The sequence below is a fragment of the Orcinus orca genome, chromosome 10, assembly GCF_937001465.1.
Source record: "Orcinus orca chromosome 10, mOrcOrc1.1, whole genome shotgun sequence".
Taxonomy (NCBI): Eukaryota; Metazoa; Chordata; class Mammalia; order Artiodactyla; family Delphinidae; genus Orcinus; species Orcinus orca.
In genome coordinates, this window is record NC_064568.1 from 98,800,144 (window position 1) to 98,821,669 (window position 21,526).

At 39.2% G+C, this 21,526-nt stretch overlaps 1 protein-coding gene across 1 annotated transcript in view; it reads left to right on the forward strand.

The window, feature by feature from the left end:
* LOC101272296 (uncharacterized) overlaps window positions 1–21,526 on the forward strand; it is a gene marked incomplete at its 5' end in the record, with an annotated part of 197,820 nt that overhangs the window by 48,154 nt on the left and 128,140 nt on the right. Inside the window, 2 exon segments of the mRNA XM_049716165.1 lie at window positions 12,295–12,334; window positions 12,337–12,518. Coding sequence (XP_049572122.1) covers window positions 12,295–12,334; window positions 12,337–12,518 — 222 coding nt within the window.

Here is a 21,526-nt window from a genome sequence, read left to right on the forward strand (position 1 = left end):
AGGGAAATTTTGTAAGATTTAATGAAGTTTTGCTCTTTGGCCCTTTCTGTTTATTTCCAAAGGACCATATAGATCCATTGATCTAAACCTTAATTGTTTTCATGAGCTAGTAACAGAAAATAAAATATATAGGGTCAAGTGATTGAAAAAAATGTCACTCTGTGCATGTACCCTCCAGGAAGGCAATCTGATGGTACGAAGGACCAGTTACACAGGTCAAGAATTGAGCTTTGGAACCACAGAGAGCCTGCTCCAGGCTCCACCACATACTGTAAGCTTGGGCAAGTGCACTGAGATCTCTAAGCCTCAATTTGCCCATCTGTAAAATAAGTATGACACTATCAGTGTATGCATCATAAAACTATTGGAAGGATTAAACGACATGATGCATACAAAAGGGCTTAAAAGTGTCTTTCAGTGGCTTTGTTAATTCTCGTCACCTAAGTTCCATCCTCTTGGTGGCGGCCAGAGGCTCTGATGTCTTCCTCGTCCAATTCATCAGTGAAACTTTATAGCTTCGTTGAATGGTTCACCCTACTGCTTGTTCTCCATGTACCCTTTGCTCCTTGGTAAGCTTACTAGCCTAAATCCATGGTGTTCCCTGCCACACGAGGCTGAAATGTGAGGGCTCCTGTGCCCTCTGGCTTCCGGTTGCTTTCCGTTAATGGGAAGTCTTGCTAAGGGATAGGAAGGGAAGAAAGAAGTCCTGGGACTAGTTCCTCTCTCCCTGTGAAGTTGAGGCTGCATTGAGCTGGCTCTATCTCTCCCTCCACCCAGGGTCACTGTTATACACAAAATAGGTGACTCTACATGACTCCCTCTTTGGAGGGTCTGGTGACTTCTCTGTCTTCTCATCCCATCAAGCCTAGTGGTGCTAACAGCCTGTCTCTGAATCCACAGCATTGTAATAATTCCCTTGTAAATACATCTTTCCCCTTCAAATCATCTAATTTTGAGAGTATATTTGTTTCTACCAGGAGCCTCACTGATACAGACCCTAAACTTGGGCTTTCTCTGTGCTTAAAGACAACAAAGCACCTCTTTTACTCTGACGCAGTAACATCACACCCGCCATGATGGTACGTGGGATATTATGGAACGTGGTCTCTTCTCAGTTTTAATTGGCAACCCGGCATAACCTATCTGTTCCTGAATTCCTCCTCAAACTATCTCGCACTCCTTCATCTCCTGCAGAATTTCTGCCTTGGAGAGGAAGTGTTAAGGAGAGAGAAAGCCATGACACGTACACTCGACTGCCTGCTTCTCTCACTTTTACCTCCTTTGCAATTCACAGTCCACTGGGAGGAAAAAGGGGGGGGGGAGGTTCCCCGCTTCCTCTTGCTTTTTAATTATGACTTCTTTCTAATGCCTTCCACACTGAGGAGGCATTTTCCCTCCCCAATTTTCGAAGCCACAACAGATGAATTTTGCTGAGAAACATGAGTTATAGGATAGAGGAATGCATAAACATGCATTTAATATTTTCAAAATTTCATCGTGTTGTATTTAAATCAGAGAATATCATTCATTTGCTTAAACCCTTTACTGGCTTCCCAATTGCATATAACATGTAGATTTGTTAACATTACCTTTAGGTTTAGCAGAATTTAGTTCCTGCTTATGTTTCTAATCCAGTTTCTCAATATCCTCTTCTGGTAGTTGTACTTAAGTCACGGGGATATTCTTTCAGTATTTTTTTTTTGATAGTTTATTCCTTTTTATTGTAGAAAAATATTCCATTGTATGGCTATATCACAGTATTTTGTCCATTCACTTATTTTTTTTATACAGCTTTATTGGAGTATAATTGCTTTACAATGGTGTGTTAGTTTCTGCTGTATAACAAAGTGAATCAGCTATATGCATACATATATCCCCATATCCCCTCCCTCTCACGTCTCCCTCCCACCCTCCCTATCCTACTGCTCTAGGTGGACGCAAAGCACCGAGCTGATCTCCCTGTGCTATGCAGCTGCTTCCCACTAGCTATTTATTTTACATTTGGTAGTATATATTAGTCCATGCCACTATCTCACTTCGTCCCAGCTTACCCTTTCCCCTTCCCATGTCCTCAAGTCCATTCTCTACGTCTGCATCTTTATTCCTGTCCTGCACTTAGGTTCTTCAGAACCATCTTTTTTTTTTTAGATTCCATATATATATGTTAGCATACGGTATTTGTTTTTCTCTTTCTGACTTACTTCACTCTGTATGACAGTCTCTAGGTCCATCCACCTCCCTACAAATAACTCAATTTCATTTCTTTTTATGGCTGAGTAATATTCCATTGTATATATGTGCCACATCTTCTTTATCCATTCATCTGTCGATGGACACTTAGGTTGCTTCCACGTCCTGGCTATTGTAAATAGTGCTGCAATAAACATTGTGGTATATGACTCTTTTTGAATTATGGTTTTCTCAGGGTATATGCCCAGTAGTGGGATTGTTGGGTCGTATGGTAGTTCTATTTTTAGTATTTTAAGGAACCTCCATACTGTTCTCCGTAGTGATTGTATCAATTTACATTCCCACCAAGAGTGCAAGAGGGTTCCCTTTTCTCCACACCCTCTCCAGCATTTATTGTTTGTAGATTTTTTTGATGATGGCCATTCTGACTGGTGTGAGGTGAAACCTCATTGTAGTTTTGATTTGCATTTCTCTAATGATTAGTGATGTTGAGCATTCTTTCATGTGTTTGTTGACAATCTGTATATCTTCTTCGGAGAAATGTCTGTTTAGGTCTTCTGCCCATTTTTGGATTGGGTTGTTTGTTTTTTTGATATTGAGCTGCATGAGCTGCTTGTAAATTTTGGAGATTAATCCTTTGTCAGTTGCTACATTTGCAAATATTTTCTCCCATTCTGAGGGTTGTCTTTTCGTCTTGTTTATGTTTTCCTTTGCTGTGTAAAAGCTTGTAAATTTCATTAGGTCCCATTTGTTTATTTTCGTTTTTACTTCCATTTCTCTAGGAGGTGGGTCAAGAAGAATCTTGCTGTGATTTATGTTATAGAGTGTCCTGCCTATGTTTTCCTCTAAGAGTTTGATAGTGTCTGGCCTTAGGTCTTTAATCCATTTTGAGTTTATTTTTGTGTATGGTGTTAGGAGTGTTCTAATTTCATTCTTTTACATGTAGCTGTCCAGTTTTCCCAGAAGCACTTATTGAAGAGGCTGTCTTTTCTCCATTGTATATTCCTGCTTCCTTTCTCAAAAATAAGGTAACCATATGTGCATGGCTTTATCTCTGAGCTTTCTATCCGGTTCCATTGATCTATATTTCTGTTTTTGTGCCAGTACCATACTGTCTTGATAACTGTAGCTTTGTAGTATAGTCTGAAGTCCAGGAGCCTGATTCCTCCAGCTCCATTTTTCTTTCTCAAGATTGCTTTGGCTATTCGGGATCTTTTGTGTTTCCATACAAATTGTGAGTTTTTTTGTTCTAGTTCTGTGAAAAATGCCATTTGTAGTTTGATAGGGATTGCATTGAATCTGTAGATTGCTTTGCGTAGTAGAGTCATTTTCACAATGCTGATTCTTCCAATCCAAGAATATGGTATATCTCTCCATCTGTTTGTATCTTCTTTAATTTCTTTCATCGGTGTCTTATAGTTTTCTGCAATACAGGTCTTTTGTCTCCTTAGGTAGGTTCATTTCTAGGAGCAACTGTAGACTTGGGGTTTGCTTTCAGTATGTTTAAAATACCAAAACCATGTCCTACCTCAGGACCATTGCACATGCTGCTCTCTCTGCCTGCAATGATCAATTTCTCCTAATCTCTGCATGACTAAATTATTTCCCTCCCTCTCAGATCTCATTTTAAAAATCACTGTCTCCATGACCACCTTCCTACGACTGTGTCCCCTAAAACTGTTCTTTATGGTATTCCTTGGAGTGTTTCCTCCATTGTGCTTACCATACTTGCCATTGTTTTATTCATTTCTCATTTGTTTTCTATTTATTATATCTATCAGATACAAGGTTTTATAATGTCAGATATAGTATTCCTGTGTGTGTGTGTGTGTGTGTGTGTGTGTGTGTGTGTGTGTGTGTTTACCACTGTATTCCTGGCTTCTAGCACAGTGTCTGGCATAAAGCAAACCCACAACAAATGCTTGTAGAATGAGAGACTGAATAAAGTACATTGCTTAGAATGGTATAAGTGCTCAATAAGTGTAGATTAGCATTGCTTTTATGAACTCTCACTTGAATTAGGATGTAATAAACTTGAAAATATGTTATTTTAATGGATCTCATATACCTCTTTTAGAAACCCTCTTGGCAGAGTTGCATTAAGAAATTATTTTATCCAAGCCAAACACAATATCAACAAGCCAACACGACATCTATTGCTGGCATATGACCCTGGCAAATTTTTCTCCTCTATACCAATATGTTGCAATCTTTCGAATTTCCTGTACCTTTTCATGGATATGTGTGGAGCCTCTGACCAACAGTTAGCAAGAAACTGAGACCTGCCAACACACATATGACTGAGCTTAGGGACAGATTCTCCAACCTCAGCTGACCCCTGAAACAATGGCAGACCCAGCTGAAAGCTTGATTGCAGTATCATGAGAGACCCTGCACCAGGAAAACCCTGCTAAATGGCTTCTGGGCTTCTGAGCCTCAGAAATTGTGTGAAATAGTAAATATTTGTTGTTTTTAGCTGCTAAGTTTTAGATATTTTGTTATGGAGCCATAAATAACTAATACATACTTTGGCACCTGGAAGTGGAATGTTGCTGTAACAAAACTTAAAGTGTGAGAGTGCACTGAAACTGTGTAGTGGACTTGGAGTTGAGTGTTAGAGAAGGCTAAAGGACCTTGAAGAAGATGCTACTACAAGCCTCATGATCTTTGAGCAGGATGTGAGGTGAAGGCTTATTGGAAACTGGAGGAAGGGAAATTTTTATTACAGAGTGTCAGAGACTTTAGCAGCACTGTTGCCTGTAGTTGTGTGGAAAGTAGAAAAAGTACCTAATGAAATGGGTGGTCCAGCTCAGGAGATTTCCAACCAGAGGATTGTCAGTGACACCTGGTTTCTCCTTGCTGCTTATTTTAAAATGTGAGGAGAGAGAGATCAACTAAAGGAAGGATTGTTAAACCAAATGAGTCATGACGTGATTGTTTTTTAGAAATTCTCAGCCTTGCAAGATGGTAGGTGGTGATAAAATGAAGAAATGGCTTCCATGCGAAGATCAAATACCAGGAAAATATGGCTCAAGGATGAAACTAAGAATGTGACAGTCAAAACTTTTGTTAAGACTTCAGAAATGTCAGAGGTGATGCCTCAGAATAGTATTCACTCAGACAAAAGGCATTCTAGAGGGATCAAGGGTGTGCCTTATAGTTCCTCTGAATGAAGCAACAGGATTTCTGGGGGATTTAAGATTATGGCCCCTCATCCTGTCAGTGGAAGCCTGTGATAGAGAAGGTCTTCTCCTGAAGAAATCTGTGGGTTTGGCTTTTGTATAATGCAGTAGAATCCACTAAGAGTCATGAAAGACTTACAAAGTCTTAAATGGAATTACATAAGCAGAGAAATCGCCTGCTTTGATTGAAAAGACCAGAGAGAGGACAAAATAAAAAGAGGCCTCTGAACTCTAAAATTCTACTGGCAGGAAGAAGGGTGAGAAAACTACTTCGCTGCAAACTTGTGCTACCTTTCATGAAAAAAGGAAGATCCAGAAGATGGAACCAAGAATCCAGAGGACAAAGCTGAGAGCCACAGAGAATTACTCCCAGATCTTGAGACTTAATCAAGGAACTTCCAACATTTGTCTGGATTTCATAATTACTATGGACTCATGATTCCAGCCTCTTCTTATTCATATCTTTTCGTAATTCCCTCCCACAATTGTACCAGAATTGATCTGTATGACCAGTAGCATACAGTAGAAGTGATGGTATGTCATTTCCAAGATTAGGTTATAAAGGGCTGCAGCTTCCATTATCAGCTCTCTGTCTCTGTCTCTGTCTCTGTCTCTGTCTTTGTCTTTGTCTCATTCTCTTATCATTCGCTTTCACTAAAGATGTTGACATGTGCCTATATGATACCCTTTCAGAACATCTGGAGGAATGCTTTAATAGGATTACTGTATATTATAGTTTGCAAGGGATAGTGCTGGATTATGCCTGTTGTCCTAGAATAATTAAAATTTCCCCTTAACTCCCCAAATGTCCCAGATTGGATGATAAATTATATGATCACAATTATTATTAACATCACTATCATCCTACACATCCAGCCATATATCTATTTCCATTTTGTTAAACTGTACTATTATAGGGTGTGTGTGTGTGTGTGTGTGTGTGTGTGTGTGAGAGAGAGAGAGAGAGAGAGAGAGAGAGAGCAAGAATAGAGAAATATTCTTTGCAAGAAATATTCTTGCTAAGATGAAGAAAGCTGTGTTGGTATCCACAAGGCATTTCTCCTTTTGTTCGTATCGTTTACTATTCTCTCTACCTTCTTGGCCAAAAAGTAAGTAAGTGGGGTGATAAGATTCAGATTCCATGATAAGGTGGCTACTAATGGTAGAATTCCCATGTTCTTATTTGGAACCTTAACCTTTTTTTTTTTTTTTTTTTTTTTTTTTTTAAGAACCTTTACCTTTTAAGAGTCAGCATACCCCGGTCTTAGAAAAGCCAACTTTTACATAGATGTTTCAAATGCATTTTGAATAATTTTTTTTCATCTCTGTTTTCTTTTATGCAGGATTCAAAATTTGAAGGGGAAGGACTCAGTGAATACCTTCCTATGTCATGTTTGAAGACTGACAAAACATTTGAGAAGTACGTTCCCTTAGTGGTACATTGAATGCATTTTATTTTTTTGTTTGTTTTGTGATGGATTAAATATGGGCTAATTATAGGTGACAGGCACCCCTTAGTTTGGTTCACCCGGAAGGTTCAGGTTTGTGAGACCCATGACCCCATTTCCTCCTGGGATTTATCTGTGCCTTTTCATTTATATAGGATAGTTTGCAGATGGGGCTTTATATCTCTCAGAGAATATCCAAATCCTTGATCCGGTGTAGGAACTTCTACGACTGGGATGTGGCAGTTTCTGCCCCTCCATCGCAGTACAGGAGATGCGGGAGTGGTAGGTGTAGGTTCAGAGGAGATTCTCAAGCTGGATGGTCTCACTTTGAATCTTGGGCTTCGCCCTGTTTGACTATGTGACCTAGAACAAGATGTTCAACTTCACTCAGCATCAGCTTTTCATCAGTGAAGCAGGAATAATAATACCTTGGTGGATTATTTTAAGGGTTAAATGAGATGATAAATATAATGTATTTCAAAGAGTGCTTTGAGCATGCTAAGCACTAAATAAATATGAGTTAATACTGTACATCAGTGGTTCACAGCAGGGATCAATTTTGCCCCCAGGGGACATTTAGCAATGACTGGAGACAGTTTTGATTGTCGTGACTGGACCTAGGGAGGAGGCTGTTAACGGCATCTAGTGGGCAGAGGCCAGGGATCTTGCTAAACATTCTATTCTGCACCGGGCAGCCCCCAGAACAAAGAATTACATGGTTCAAAATGTCAACAGTGCAGAGGTTGAGAAACCTCGTTATACATCAGTGCTGCTTATTCATCGCCATTCTACTTAACTGCTAATCCTACTAGCAGTGAAAATAAAGTATCATCTGGAGTGAGACCTGTCTGTGAATGCTGTTCAGTACCTGGGAAAATACGCTGTGTGGGCAGGACTATATGTTGCTGAGGTGTCCTTTCAATGCTCGATAAGGTATAGACTAACATGTCTCCCACACCCAGCATTTCTTCTTTTTCTTTTTTTACATCTTTACTGGAGCATAATTGCTTTACAATGGTGTGTTAGTTTCTGCTCTATAACAAAGTGAATCAGCTATACATATACATATATCCTCATATCCCCTCCCTCTTGCATCTCCCTCCCACCCTCCCTATCCCACCCCTCTAGGTGGTCACAAAGCACGGAGCTGATCTCCCTGTGCTATGCGGCTGCTTCCCACTAGCTATCTATTTTACATTTGGTAGTGTATATATGTCCATGCCACTCTCTCACTTCGTCCCAGTTTACCCTTCCCCCTCCCTGTGTCCTCAAGTCCATTCTCTACGTCTGCATCTTTATTCCTGTCCTGCCCCTAGGTTCTTCAGAACTTTTTTTTTTTGGATTCCATATATATGTATTAGCATACGGTATTTGTTTTTCTCTTTCTGACTTACTTCACTCTGTATGACAGTCTCTAAGTCCATCCACCGCACTACAAATCACTCAATTTCGTTTCGTCTTATGGCTGAGTAATATTCCATTGTATATATGTGCCACATCTTCTTTATCCATTCATCTGTCGATGGACACTTAGGTTGCTTCCATGTCCTGGCTATTGTCCAACATTTCTAGTGATAGGACTTTATCCCATAATGACCAGGGAGGTTGATGTCACATTATACGTGAGAGAGAGTTAATTATAGGCTAACTTACAGTCGTGAAAATTGGAACTAACCTAAATATCCAACAACAAGGGATTATTTCAATAAGTTATGGTAGACACTTAAAATTAAATACTAAGACATTGCTAAAAATTTGTACTTAGAAAAAGAGTAATCTCATGGAAAATATGTATAATACACAAAGTGGAAAATACAGGTTACAAAATACTTACAGCATCAGTCTCATTTTGTAAGGGGAAAAAAAAATGTGTCTAGCTACCCAGCTGTGAAGAATAGACCTCAGTATTTTACCACCGTTTATCTCTGGGATGTGGACTAATGGGTGACTTTGGTGGGGGGATTTTTATAAAATTAGATTTTATATAGTGCACAAACATACACATATATTAATATAATTACAAAATTAATAAGTGCCGTATACAAGGAGAAAAAAGCATACTATGCCACAAGTCCTAATTCAAAAGTGAGCTGATGTCTAGTTTGGCTCCTGGTCTAGAGCATGATGGCTCCAAGGGGACGCAAATCACTAGACTTATCTCTAGGTACCTGGTATCATGTTGAAGCTGTGTATTAACCTTTTGATGTGCATTGCATTCCTTTTTAACTAGGGAAGGTATTTTTAGAAAACCTCTAATTACAAAGAACTGGAATTACAAATGAGAAGGCTGTTTTTTTTTTTTCCCCCTCGTAGGATGATTATCATGAATTCAGCATCTGATTATTTAGATTAAGTCTTTAGGATATTTCATGAGTGCCTTACATTTTTTGCCAAGGGAACAAAGAAAGAAACTGAGGAAAACATCTCACTGTGGTTTACATAACATGTTTGAGGTTTACTAATGAAATCGGTTTACCTTCATAACGGTATAATAGGGCCATTACAGACAATAGATACAGTAGTTTAAAAGTAATAAAATTTACAACAAAGTGTATTTAAGTTGAGATTGAATTGCCAGCAAATGTGTGTCCTAATGAACTCTTGTGTCAGTGTAGCTCTAACTAAATTAAGGAGAATCATTTCTATCCCAGGAAACTAAATCAGCTGTGAGATCCAAAAAGGCCATTCCTCTGGTGGGGGGACTGTCATTGTCACAGATGGCCCTGCTGCTGGAACTAGGCTTAAGTCAGGAGAAGTGAAATACAAGATCCTTCTTAATTCGAATGAATTTGGAAAAGCAGGGGAATGCTGGCTGTTAAGACTTGTGAAGCTAAGGGAAAAAAAAAAAAAAAAGAGAAGAACGAAAAAAGAGTTGATAAAGAAGAACCTCAGATCAAGTTAGTAAATGTTAATAGGAGGAAAAAGCCTGGGGAACTTTCTGAGGGTAGAAATAGATCTTGATCTCTGGACATTGCATTAAAAAAAAAAAAGAAAATGATTATGTCATATCAGCTATTCATCTATTTAAATAATTTTCCCCATAGTTTCTCCAACAAGTTATAAGATTGAAAGGGCGGTGGTAGAAAATGAAGTGGTAACATATTTTATCCAATTTCTGATTTCTGAAACAAGCCATATTTTAATTGTTGGGACATCAGTAGCTCATATAGTGAGTCATACTTTATAGGGTCTCATTTCAAAAACTACTCACCTCCCGACTTGAATCCACTGCAGCATCTGTGATGTGTTTCTCTGACTCCCAGTTATTCTCAGAAAACATTTAAGGGAAACATCAGATTGTGCAGTGGTACCAAAGGCAAACCTTTTTATTATCCTGCATTGTCAATTTCTCTTCCTTATATCTCCCCTCTTCCTATACCTGCTGCAGAGCTCCAAGTCAACCAGTAATTGCAGACCTAAATGTTTGTAAAGAAGGCAGCGTAGCCAAGCTTGATATCCTCACAGAAGTAACCCACCAATCAAAGGGAGCAGCATGGCCTTGGCTGTGCTGGAAGGTGAGGCTCTTGAGACTTTTTTCCTCTGATGTAATAAGTTAAGTCTAAGATCAATTTCATCGACTCACTTTCCTGTTGTGCTTTTCTTCCCATAGGACCCTTTAGAGCAACAGAGTTCTATCAGGTCTTAGTAACTAATTTTGAGAATTCTAGGCTAAAATTGAACAGCTAAAACGCTCCATTGCGAAGCCACTGGAATTCCTCAAAACGGTGTCCATGGAACCAGGCTGGGTTCTCACTAGACAATGGGGCAGACTTGACACCATGCAAATGAGACAAGGCTTGAGATTTGATGAATCTTCTATCTCCTTTCCCTACTTGGCTGACACTTGCTCTGAGGAAGGTAGTAAATGCAGGAGAGATTGTGGTATAATTCCTCAGACTGGCCTTTCTGCCCCCTAGTCACCATTCGATTATCTTCCAAATTGCTGTGTTTCAGAGAGAGAAAGATTTTTTATGGCTTGCTGACTGGAAACAACGACAAGAGCCTGCAAAGAGATGGCTGAGGGGCCATGCATAGTAATTCCATTGGTAAATGACAAAACCTTTGTTTGTATGACATTTCCAAAATTACTGCAGAAGATGAATCTAAAATACAAAATGTCACATTTGGCATGCAAAACTATCACAGTATATCTCAGTATAAAATTCATAGAGGCATTTAATTTAGAATGTGTTTAATAACTCAGTCTGCCTGCATCAGTAATCCTGCCTTGAGGTTTAAAGAGATTGTCTTGTTTATTCACATGGTGTTAAGTTTTAAAATATTTTTGGAAATCAAAATACTAAGGTTAAGTCTCTATTGTTAATTAAGATTTTCTAATTAAACCAAAAAATAATTGTAATTCTGATTAGTGTTTAAGTCTGAGTTGTATGAAGAAACAAAAGAAGTTTAGCAACTTTCACTGTTGGTTTAACTGTGATTTGATCCTAGAAGCATACTGTCTATATGGAAATATATATTATCTCTCACAAAGTAAAGTCTAGGCAGGATTAAAAAGGGCTTACTGTTAACTGCAGATTAATGGTGGTGCTACCAACACAGGTAGTTAGGAGAGTAACCTGATTCCAAAAATGACATTAATTTTGTTTAAAGCATGATGTAATAGAGAATTTTTCAAGGTCAAATTATTCTGAAGACTATTAGGGTAGAAAACATGACTTTCTGACATTTGAGTTATTAATAATCCCAGTTTAATTTTTGTGTATTCTGAAACAACAGTCTACTAAAAACCTTATCAATTTGTACCTACTTTTCAACATTTACCAAAAATGAATGGTCTATTTGTCCCAGCTGAAGGTAAGCAAAGAAATTCAAATGTCCTGTAAAATATTCTTCAATCATATACTTCAGTTACATGCAATTTATGCCAAGTTTTAGGTTAAAGCACATAGAAATGCTCTTCTTTCTTTATGTTTTGAATCTCACTTGAAGCCTGTGGGGCAAGGTGACCTCATGTTCAAATTAAATACAAGTATTTGATCAGGTGAGGTGTTAGTCTGACCTGTTTTGCACATCACTAGTCAATGGGGTCCGTGGTCTGTGATTAGTATGAGAGGTAAGGGCTGTCACTTTTCAAGCTTACTGCCCATGTTCACCCATCCCAGGTATCTTAAGAGGCCCACTGTGTGGTTTTTAGAAGTGTTGGTTTCCTGTTCATTCTATCTTATTATAATAGATGAATGGTTTCTGATGTCACAGATCATTAACATACCACACTTAAAAACTGGCTCAACTTTCCCTCGCATAATCGGTAGGCTTGCCTTTTGACCCCCTAATTACATGTCGTGTGTCCTCCTCTGTTATCATGGCTAATACCTGACAATTACAGGTTGAGTAAAAATAATTGTCTATTTTTCCCTCCCTGAGAAGCACACTGTGGCTAATTGTGTGGTTTTCCCCAGTTCCTGCATCATTCAAGAAATTCAAGAAACCTGTCTTTTCTTTGGGTTGAGCAGAGTCGGTCACCTCAGCCTCTTCAAATACAGATGAAATGCATAAGGGTCTCAAGAACAAGGCTCCCCAAGGCTCCTACTTCCTCAAAATGTCCCTGCTTGGTCGACCAGGTGGCCGTGTCTTGCCGTGGTGCCTGACGGAGCAGCTGAAGACCAGAACACACCCAGTGAGGCATGATGGAAATTTTTATGATGTGGGGCTGTATTTCCACGAAAGCCTTTATGTGGTAAGCTGGTCTTTTTGCACACGTACCACTATCTGCTCCTATCTGTCCAGCTTTTCACCTCTAGAGATGGTTTTAGGTACTCAGCTTTGTGTAGTAAACGAAAGGATTTCATTCATTCATTCAGCAAATACCCAATAAGCACTCAGTATGAGCCAAGCACTGTGTTGTGGCCGGTACATGGACACCCTTAGTCCTGGGTAAAATGGAATGCCATCCTTCTGTATCAAGATCATTACTGTGGATCCTTGGTATAATTCTTCACCTTTTCAGGATTTACATGACAAGAGGTCACTAATGTGTGTATTTTATGTGCGGTATGTATATACATTTGTAGGCAGCCAGGGACACTGATTTTAGGTGAGAACCCAGATTTAGGTAAGAAGAAATGTTGGAAGTTGTTAAGAGAATAGATGATGGATATAGGGGTATGTGTTTACCAAGCAAAGAGAATCTGGAGGAGACAGTGCTGGGCGAGAGAGGAAGGGGGAGGTAAGATTAGAGAGTGTTCCTGGATGCAGGGATGAGAAGAGGGGGTCCAAGATCTTCAAGTCACCTTTGGAAGGAGAGAGGATAAGCTTAGCTTTCTCTGGGGCATCAGCACCAGACTGATGAAGACAGGGAACTCCAGCCCAAGGAGAAGAAAGGAAGGGGCTGGGTTAGTCCCAGAACCCTTACTGTGTGCTGGTGCATTAGATGCCAGACATGAGGATGCACTGTTTGAAAATATAGAATTGCTTTTTACACTATTAATTTGAAGGAATAAGACAAACATTGTAAGAATCAGTGTAGGTAGCACAAGGCTCCCGAGCTGACAAGACTCACTGAGGAACCGAGCCTCAGTTGGCTCATCTGTGAAATGGGAATAAAAATATCTGCCTATCAGAAGCATTACAAAAAATGACTGAGATGATTGTGGAAATACACACTGTCAATACATAGTAAGAATTCAGAAGCTTCTGTGGTTATTATTGTTATAATTATTCTGTCTCTCTGATGGAGAAGCACATAAATGCTTACCAGGGGACTTTCATTTTAATATATATGATGAATGCTTATATCTTGAACAACTTTTGAATTAACCTTTGCTTGAGAACAATGGTGGTTAACAATTTCTTCTCTAACAAATGATCCCAAAAGCCTTGTTAAGATGTGTGAGATACATGTGAGAGGCGTTAGTCAGGGGTGGGTATGGAGAGGACTTACCCCCTGGGGGAGCCCACTGTCCCCATAGAACCAGACTTTGAGGACAAGTGACATGAGGGCAGCAGATGTAATTCAGCCCCTGACATGATATCTTGGTTTTCACTACTTATATCAGAGAAATTTCAGGAATGTGGTGCTAGCTAAGATTTTAGTTAATAATTTTAAAAAAGGTCTAATCTGTATTTAATGGGCAACTACATTCTTTTGGTACATTTTAATTAAGCACCTACCATTTTAAATCTTGGAGCTAGGCTACCAAATATAGCATTTGAAGAGCTTGCTATCTAGAGCCATCTGCATAAATAGCTCTTTTACATTGAAAAGCACTATAAAATGTTCTTTTTATTGTTATTATTGGTTTAGATGCCCATCCCCAGCTCCCCCCATAGAGGCGTGAACTCTGAGTGCAGAAGCCACGTATATTGCTATGTTAGCTTTGAGCATATTCCATGCATGTTGATGAATAATCTTAACAGAGAGTGCTACAGGTTGAATGTCAGGAGGGATTAGAGGATGAAGAGCTGCATCAAGAATGTCTTCAGGGGCTTCCCTGGCGGCGCAGTGGTTGAGAGTCCGCCTGCTGATGCAGGGGACACGGGTTCGTGCCCCGGTCCGGGAGGATCCCACATGGAGCGGAGCGCCTGGGCCCGTGAGCCATGGCCGCTGAGCCTGCGTGTCCGGAGCCTGTGCTCCGCAATGGGAGAGGCCACAGCAGTGAGAGGCCCATGTACCGCAAAAAAAAACTTAATAAATTAAAAATAAAAGTAAAAAGAATGTCTTCAGGGACAGGGAGCAAAACCACTAAGAGACGGATGTTGCCCAAAACTGTTCACAGTGTTGAAAAGCGCATCAAGTCCGTAGGAGAAAGCAGAGGCCGGTTGTTCCTCAAACACTGAAATGCATTTTCCCCTTCCTGCCAAACAGAACAAAAAGTATCTTGGAATAGGTGAAATAACAACCCCAAATTTTCTTCCCCTGTGTCAGAAGCAAACAAACCAAAATAATTACTTCCCGCCACAGCCAAGGAAAATTTAGTCTTTAAGAGCCTGACAAAATGTCACTGAATTATATCCATCCCTTGGTATCACCTCGCAAAATCCTGGATCCCCAGAGAAATCTACTAGGGTGTTCCACATTCAGTGTATGTAAGAAAAGTACAAAAAATTCAGGACAAAAACAAAAACAAGAAAAGCACTCTAGAACTTGACAGGAAAGAGAAGTCATCTGACGCTGTTTGATTTCAGAATGAAAATGCTGTTGCTCAAAGTTCTGTTCATTCCACTGGGTTCTGGCAACTTTTTCCACTAACCACACAATTCTGCCTGCCAGCCACTCTGCTAGCAGTCTGTGGGAGACTGACAGGTACAGCAGCAAGGTTTAAAGAAATGTCATTTTCCAATAGGAATAGGAATACACACATAAAAACACAGATGTGCTTTTGTATGTAACTGATATAGGGGCATCTAAGATATTTACATCATTTCTTTTCATGTACAAGCCTAAGACAGGGTCATTTCTCCATGAACAGGAGAAGCTGGCTTCATATGGTTGTTTGAGAGTGCAGGACATCTTACCAATGTTAACCGAGGAGAGATGTCAGCTATTCCTACACAGATAGGAAGGACAGAGAAGGTATTGCCCAAATGAAAGGGCAAGTCTTCGTTACAGGAGAAACACTGAGTCTGCTGAGGAAATGTCTGCATTATACGTCTGTAAGGTTACATTCTTAATGGAGCTTGGAATGAGGGTACAATGTTATAGCATCAAAGGTGGCTTCTCTTTGGTATCAAGCTGGACCAGGAGGCAAACAATTGAAGGTTAAGGTGAAAAGTTTGCTTATAGGGTTTGATAAACCTCTAAGTGAGGCAGCAGATATATCGATTGGTAAGCCCAAGGTAATAGCCCTCCAAACACCCACGGTCCTACTTCTGATACTATCATTTGGACTTTGTCCCAAACATTTCCACACTTTAACATCCATTTTCCTGTATTGTAAGATGGAGATGTTCAAATATGATGATTTTTGATATTTCTCCAGATGATTTTTGATACTTTCAAGTGAAAAATAGCTGTATTGGCCTTTCTGATTACAGAAGACAACTTAAGCTCTTTGTTAAGAAAATCAGAGAATTAAAAAAACTACAAGTAAAAGTATAGTTTCTCAACAAGCACGTGCTCCTGTTCTGGGACCACATTAACTGAGTTCACACTTACCTTCACTTTATTAGTCATAGCTGTCTAACTATGCAAAGGAGAAGTGGAGTTGATAAATAAATACATAATCACTTCAAACTTAGGAAAAAAATACAGGTAATAGAAGAGTGGCACCAAGTGGCCCCAGCCAATGCCCTATGGAGTAGATGAGCTACTCTGCTGACTCATCTCTGATTTTCTGATCTACGTGATGGGGAGATATAGAAAAATGTTGTTTCAAGTCACTGAATTTTGGAGTAGTTTGTTATGCAGCAATAGATAACTGAAGAACTTATTTAGCCCCTTCTGTGACCAAGAACTACATCGAGAGTTGGAGAAATAAAGTCAGGGCTGTCTTTTTAAATTGCTTGGGTAGCTTCTGCAAATATAACCTCGTGTGCTTAAGGAAAAAGAATCATTATGTGTCTAAATTCAGAGTTGGTTCACCCAAAAGGCATTTGAGTCCTGTGTGCAATGTCTTGTCCTTTAGTTATGCTGCGTGTATGTGAAAAAGGAGATGTGGGAGATGGAAGTGGATAAATAGGGGGGCTGTTATGGACTGAACTGTGTTCCCCCCAAATTCATAGGCTGAGGCCCTAAATCCCAGTACCTCAGAATGTGACTAAGTTTGGAGACAGGGTCTTTAAAGAGGTAAGGTTAAAATGAGGACATTGGGGTGGGCCCTAATCTAATCTGACTTGTGTCCTTAAAGAAGAGGAGATTGACACAGACACACACAGAGGGAAGACCATGTGGGGACACAGGGAGACAAACCAAGGAGAGAGGCCTCAGAAGAAACCAATCCTGCCGACACCTTGATCTTGGATGTCCAGTTCCAGAACTGTGAGAAAATAAATTCTTATTGTTAAAGTCATCCTGTCAGTAGTACTTTGCTATGGTGGTCCTGAAAAAGTAATAGAGGGGCTCATGAAGGACTGGTGACAATGAATTGTCCTTTTATTCAGTGGGAAAGAAGAAGCAACAATTTGCTTCAACCTTTTAGAATTCAATACGTAAATTTGGCATCATTGAGATAAGGACTAGGGACTTCCCTGGCAATCCAGTGGTTAAGACTCCGCGCTTCCAATGCAGGGGACGCGGGTTCGATCCCTGGTTGGGGAACCAAGATCCCACATGCTGTACAGCACAGCCAAAAAGAAAAAAAGAAATAAGGCTTCCCTACTGTAGTGGGTTTTGGCTAATTGAATGGCACATATAGGCACCTCAGAAGCTCCAGAGAAAACCTGACTTAAACTCACTGTGTTATTGGACTCTTTCATGGTTCTATAGAATTTTAAGAAGTATATCAACCAGTTACTATTTATACATCAGTGTGGCAAGGTATCATTATTATAGTAGTAGATGGGCACCATTTTTGTTTTACTGGAGGGAAATCCAATATGAATAAAATAGCAACTTTTCAAACATGACATTTAATCCATGCAGGTAAATCAAACTGAGTATCTATTATTCATTATTAAAAGGGTGGCATATTTTTATTACGCTGAGAATGAAACACAAATACTGTGAAAAATTTAGTGCCTTTTCTTGAACTTTTAAGACACTTATCATGCAGTCATCTAGCTGGTACTGGCACCCATTTTAAAATATAGCCATGAAATTAATAAGTTTGAAGTTTTATGCCTGAGAAAAGGATGCTCAATTTCAGTGAAATAGGCAAATTTATTTTTTATTTAAAGCTCCCTAAATACTTAAGATGGTAAAGTACCTCAATAATGTTCTGATTCCAATATGTATATGAAGAATATAGTTCATATTCTTGTCATTATTAGTCACGGCCCCAGTGTTCTTCCCTGAAGTGCTTTCTGAAAACTGCATATATCAGAAACTGATTAAAATGACCTAAAGTATTCATTCTTAAAATACGATGAACCCAACATTTTGCAAGAGGTTATTTTCTGTGTGACATTTAATATCAAAGAATTGAAATGATTTTAATAACTCCTTGGAAGGAGTGGTCTTAGGAAAACTAGAGCTTGATTGCTTTTATTGATTATTACCATTCATAGTGAATAGCCCTGGAGTATATTATATCATGTGGCTTTAGAAAGTTTGCCATTATATCAGTGGAGGAAGCCCTTTTGGTCAGTATTTGAAATGGTCACTTCCGCTGGTCACGGATTCCCCCAGACTTGTGAGAGTCCTGATTGTAAATGGCTTCTCCTGAGTGGTGTGAGTGGTCCCTGGGCATATGCTGTTTTTAACGGTGGTCTGCTTCTGCTACTTACTTTGCATTCATCACTTTAGGAAAATTACCTAATCTCCCTCGCCTCAGTTCCTTCATTTGTAAAATGGGAATCTGTTACCTTATTCACAGAGACTTTCTGAGCATTAAATAATGTGATGTATAGATTGCTTAGCATAGCGGGTTGCATGTAGGAAATAACTGGTGGCTATAATTAGTTTTTCATTATAATAATAATTCTTCATGTAGCATGTTCTCTTCTTTTCCCTCTCTCTGTTAGATTTCTCCAGCCCTCCAAAACATGCCTTCAAGAAGTATCAGTTAATCCATTCTTGATTTCTCCCTCTAAGAAAACTCAGTTTCCATTAAATTTATTGGATGCTTTTTTGCCTCTACTTCTTGTTACTGAATGATGTGAGGGGTTTCAGGGCCATCAGTGCAAAAAGTCATGCTCTCATTGTCTCATAGTCTCTGGCAGAGAGGAAGAATAATGTGTATTGAGTGCCTGAACTGTGCCAGTTTCATCACTATGTGTTTAATACACACGATCAGCGCAAATTTCACACAGAGCAATCTATTGTTAATCCCATTTTGCAGATTAGAGAAACTGAGGTTTTAGAGATGAGAACTTGACCAGAAGTTTGAAGCTGAGATTGGAGCCCACAGTCCACACACCGAGGTTCACAAACTACCCTACAGAAAATGGCAAGAACTGATATGTTGGTTTTTCAAATCTGTAAACTACTCATCTATTCCTGTAATTTTTCTTTGTATTTTTACCAGGTTTATTTCCATTTCTAAAGCCAAATCCCTCGCTCTTTCTGTCTCTTCTTCTGTCCTTTGTGTCGGTTTTCTACATCTGTTCACATCTGATTTACTCAGAGTTGAGTGCCCTAGTTACCAATTAGTAGTTGTCGTTCACTCTGCATTCAATTCAATAATCAAGTCATTTTTACCAGTCTCATTCGGGAATGGGGCTGCCGTATTACATAATATTGACAGGTGGTCCCTCAAACGTATTTGCCAGCACTAGAATGTAAGCTTCTTGAGCGCAAGAACTGGGGTCTATTTTGTTCACTGCTGAATCTCTGGCACCTAGAACTGTGGCTGTCTTAATAAATATTTTTAAATGAATGAATACATCTAAAAATTCAAAAGACTCACATTTCAGACTTCAAATAGACAACTGATTTCTACTTTATAGTTGAAAAATGTTTTCACTTTTTAAAACTTTTGGTGTTTTATGCAGATTAACATTCTTTATTTTATTGGAACTGCTTTCAAAATGCCATAAATCCAACTTTGTCCTTTGTGTCTGTTCTCTACATCTGTTCACATCTGATTTATTCAGGGTTAAGAATGCCCTAGTTACAAAATAGTCGTTCTTGTTCACTTTGCATGCAATTCAACAATCAAATCATTTTGAATTCTCTAAAGAGGAGGAACTTGCTTCTATATTTGAACTCACTCACATTCAGAGGGAATAGGTTTTAATATTTCAACATCTATACAAAATGCTTTACAATGACTTTTAAGGCACTAATTCTCCCATGAACGTCGAGTGAAGTCGCAAAGGGCTGACTAGGGTAAAGAATTTCTCCAAGGTCACATGGCCTGGTAATTGCAAAGAACAGGGCTGGCTATCTTTTCCTATCCATCTGCCTCATAGGTGTACCAAGCAGTACTCAATGACTTTGAACTGACGGGGCTCTCAAAGCTTATAGTGGTGGCAGGAAAAGAATTCGGGTTCAGACAAACAAAAAATCACTAAACTCAAGGACCAATAAAGGTCAATCTAGTAAACTGCCAATCAGAGCATGTCAAGCCTCTGCTTAAGCTCTCCTAGTAGCTCTCCATTACATTTAGAATAAAATCCAAATTCCTTACCTGGGCCTCCAAGCCTTACGTGATCGGGCCTCTATCCCCCTTTCTAATTTATTTCATGTGACTTTTCTGCTTGTGTATTTCATTTGAGACTCACTTTCTGTTCTTTGAACAGACCAAGCTCATTCTTATTACAAGGCTGCGTTAGTTGTGGCTTCCTGCCTAGTGGGGTTCCTCCTCAAACCTTGACACTGCGGGTCCCAGGTTAAGTGTCCCTTCCCGAGACAACATTTTCTTAACAGGATAGCTCCTCCTCTGGTCATTTTCTAGTATGTCTCTAATTTATTTTTATTGTTTCGATATCACTAGTGATAAATTAGAGCATTTATCACTATTGATATTGTCTTATTTGTTTATTGCTTATCCCCCTCCACTACCAGATTGTAGCTCAAGAAGAAGAGCTGATTTAATTTTTTTTTATCCTTAGTGCCAAAAATGGTGCTTAAGTACAAATGGGCATTTAATAAAGGTGTGTGAATGAATGACTGACTGAATGAATGAATGAACAGAGGGAAGTCCTGAAGTTGGATATGGCTTTTGACATAGTCAAATCAATAATTTAGTAGCTGGGAAAACATGAACAAATCATTACTTTTTAAAAGCTTGTTTTCAATCACCTGTAAAATGGGCTAATATTAACTACATTGACACGCAGATCAAATGTTATATTGTGCATGTAAGAGCTTTGTAAAATGTAAAACGCTGCACAGGCGTTAATACATTGCCAGATATCTTTGGTACAATGTGGGTTTCCCAAAGGGAAAGTGTTGATTAGCAATTATTGCCAAAAGTTTTATCCTTTCCAAATGATGTATTTGCCTGTTCCTTGTAAAACCATTTGTGGTTAATTTGTTGGTCTTTGATCTAATCATGCTGCAGATGTTCAGAAATGCCATCTTTTTGTGCATTGAGGCTCAGTCACTGGGGTTTGTAAAAGTAATGGGCTGTGCCCAATTTTTCCCCAGTGTCTTCAACTCTCAGGGACAAAGAAGGGAAAAATCTATCTTTTGCCTAACAAGGAAAAACTGAAAATTCAACTTTTGTTTTCACTTCAAAAAAAGAAAAAAAAGGGGGGGGTAGGGGGAGAAATCCCAGAACTGAATTTTCTAAATTAAAATATTCAATTAGATTTTGCCATCTCCCTAGAGTGAAATATTCTTAGTTGAACATTTGAGTAGCAGGTGAAGAGATGAGTTATGACACATTGAGGTTGAGGTCAGGTAATGGAATTGCGATGTAATGAGATGCCATGCCATATATTTCCTCTTGATTTCAGTCATGTTTGATGGAAAATGGTGGAAAGGCCATATTTTTTAGCCAGTAATTATTCAGGTATGAATCAGTTTGATTTTAGACAGAAATGTGGCTGCCCTAAGCTATGAAGTCAATTAGACATATGATCAAGGACACACAAACCTGTCTTGTCTTGGCATCCATACTGGACGATGATTCTCAAAGTGTGGTCTGAAGGACCACGTGAATCACCATTACCTAGACATGCCTGTAGAAATTCAAATTCCTG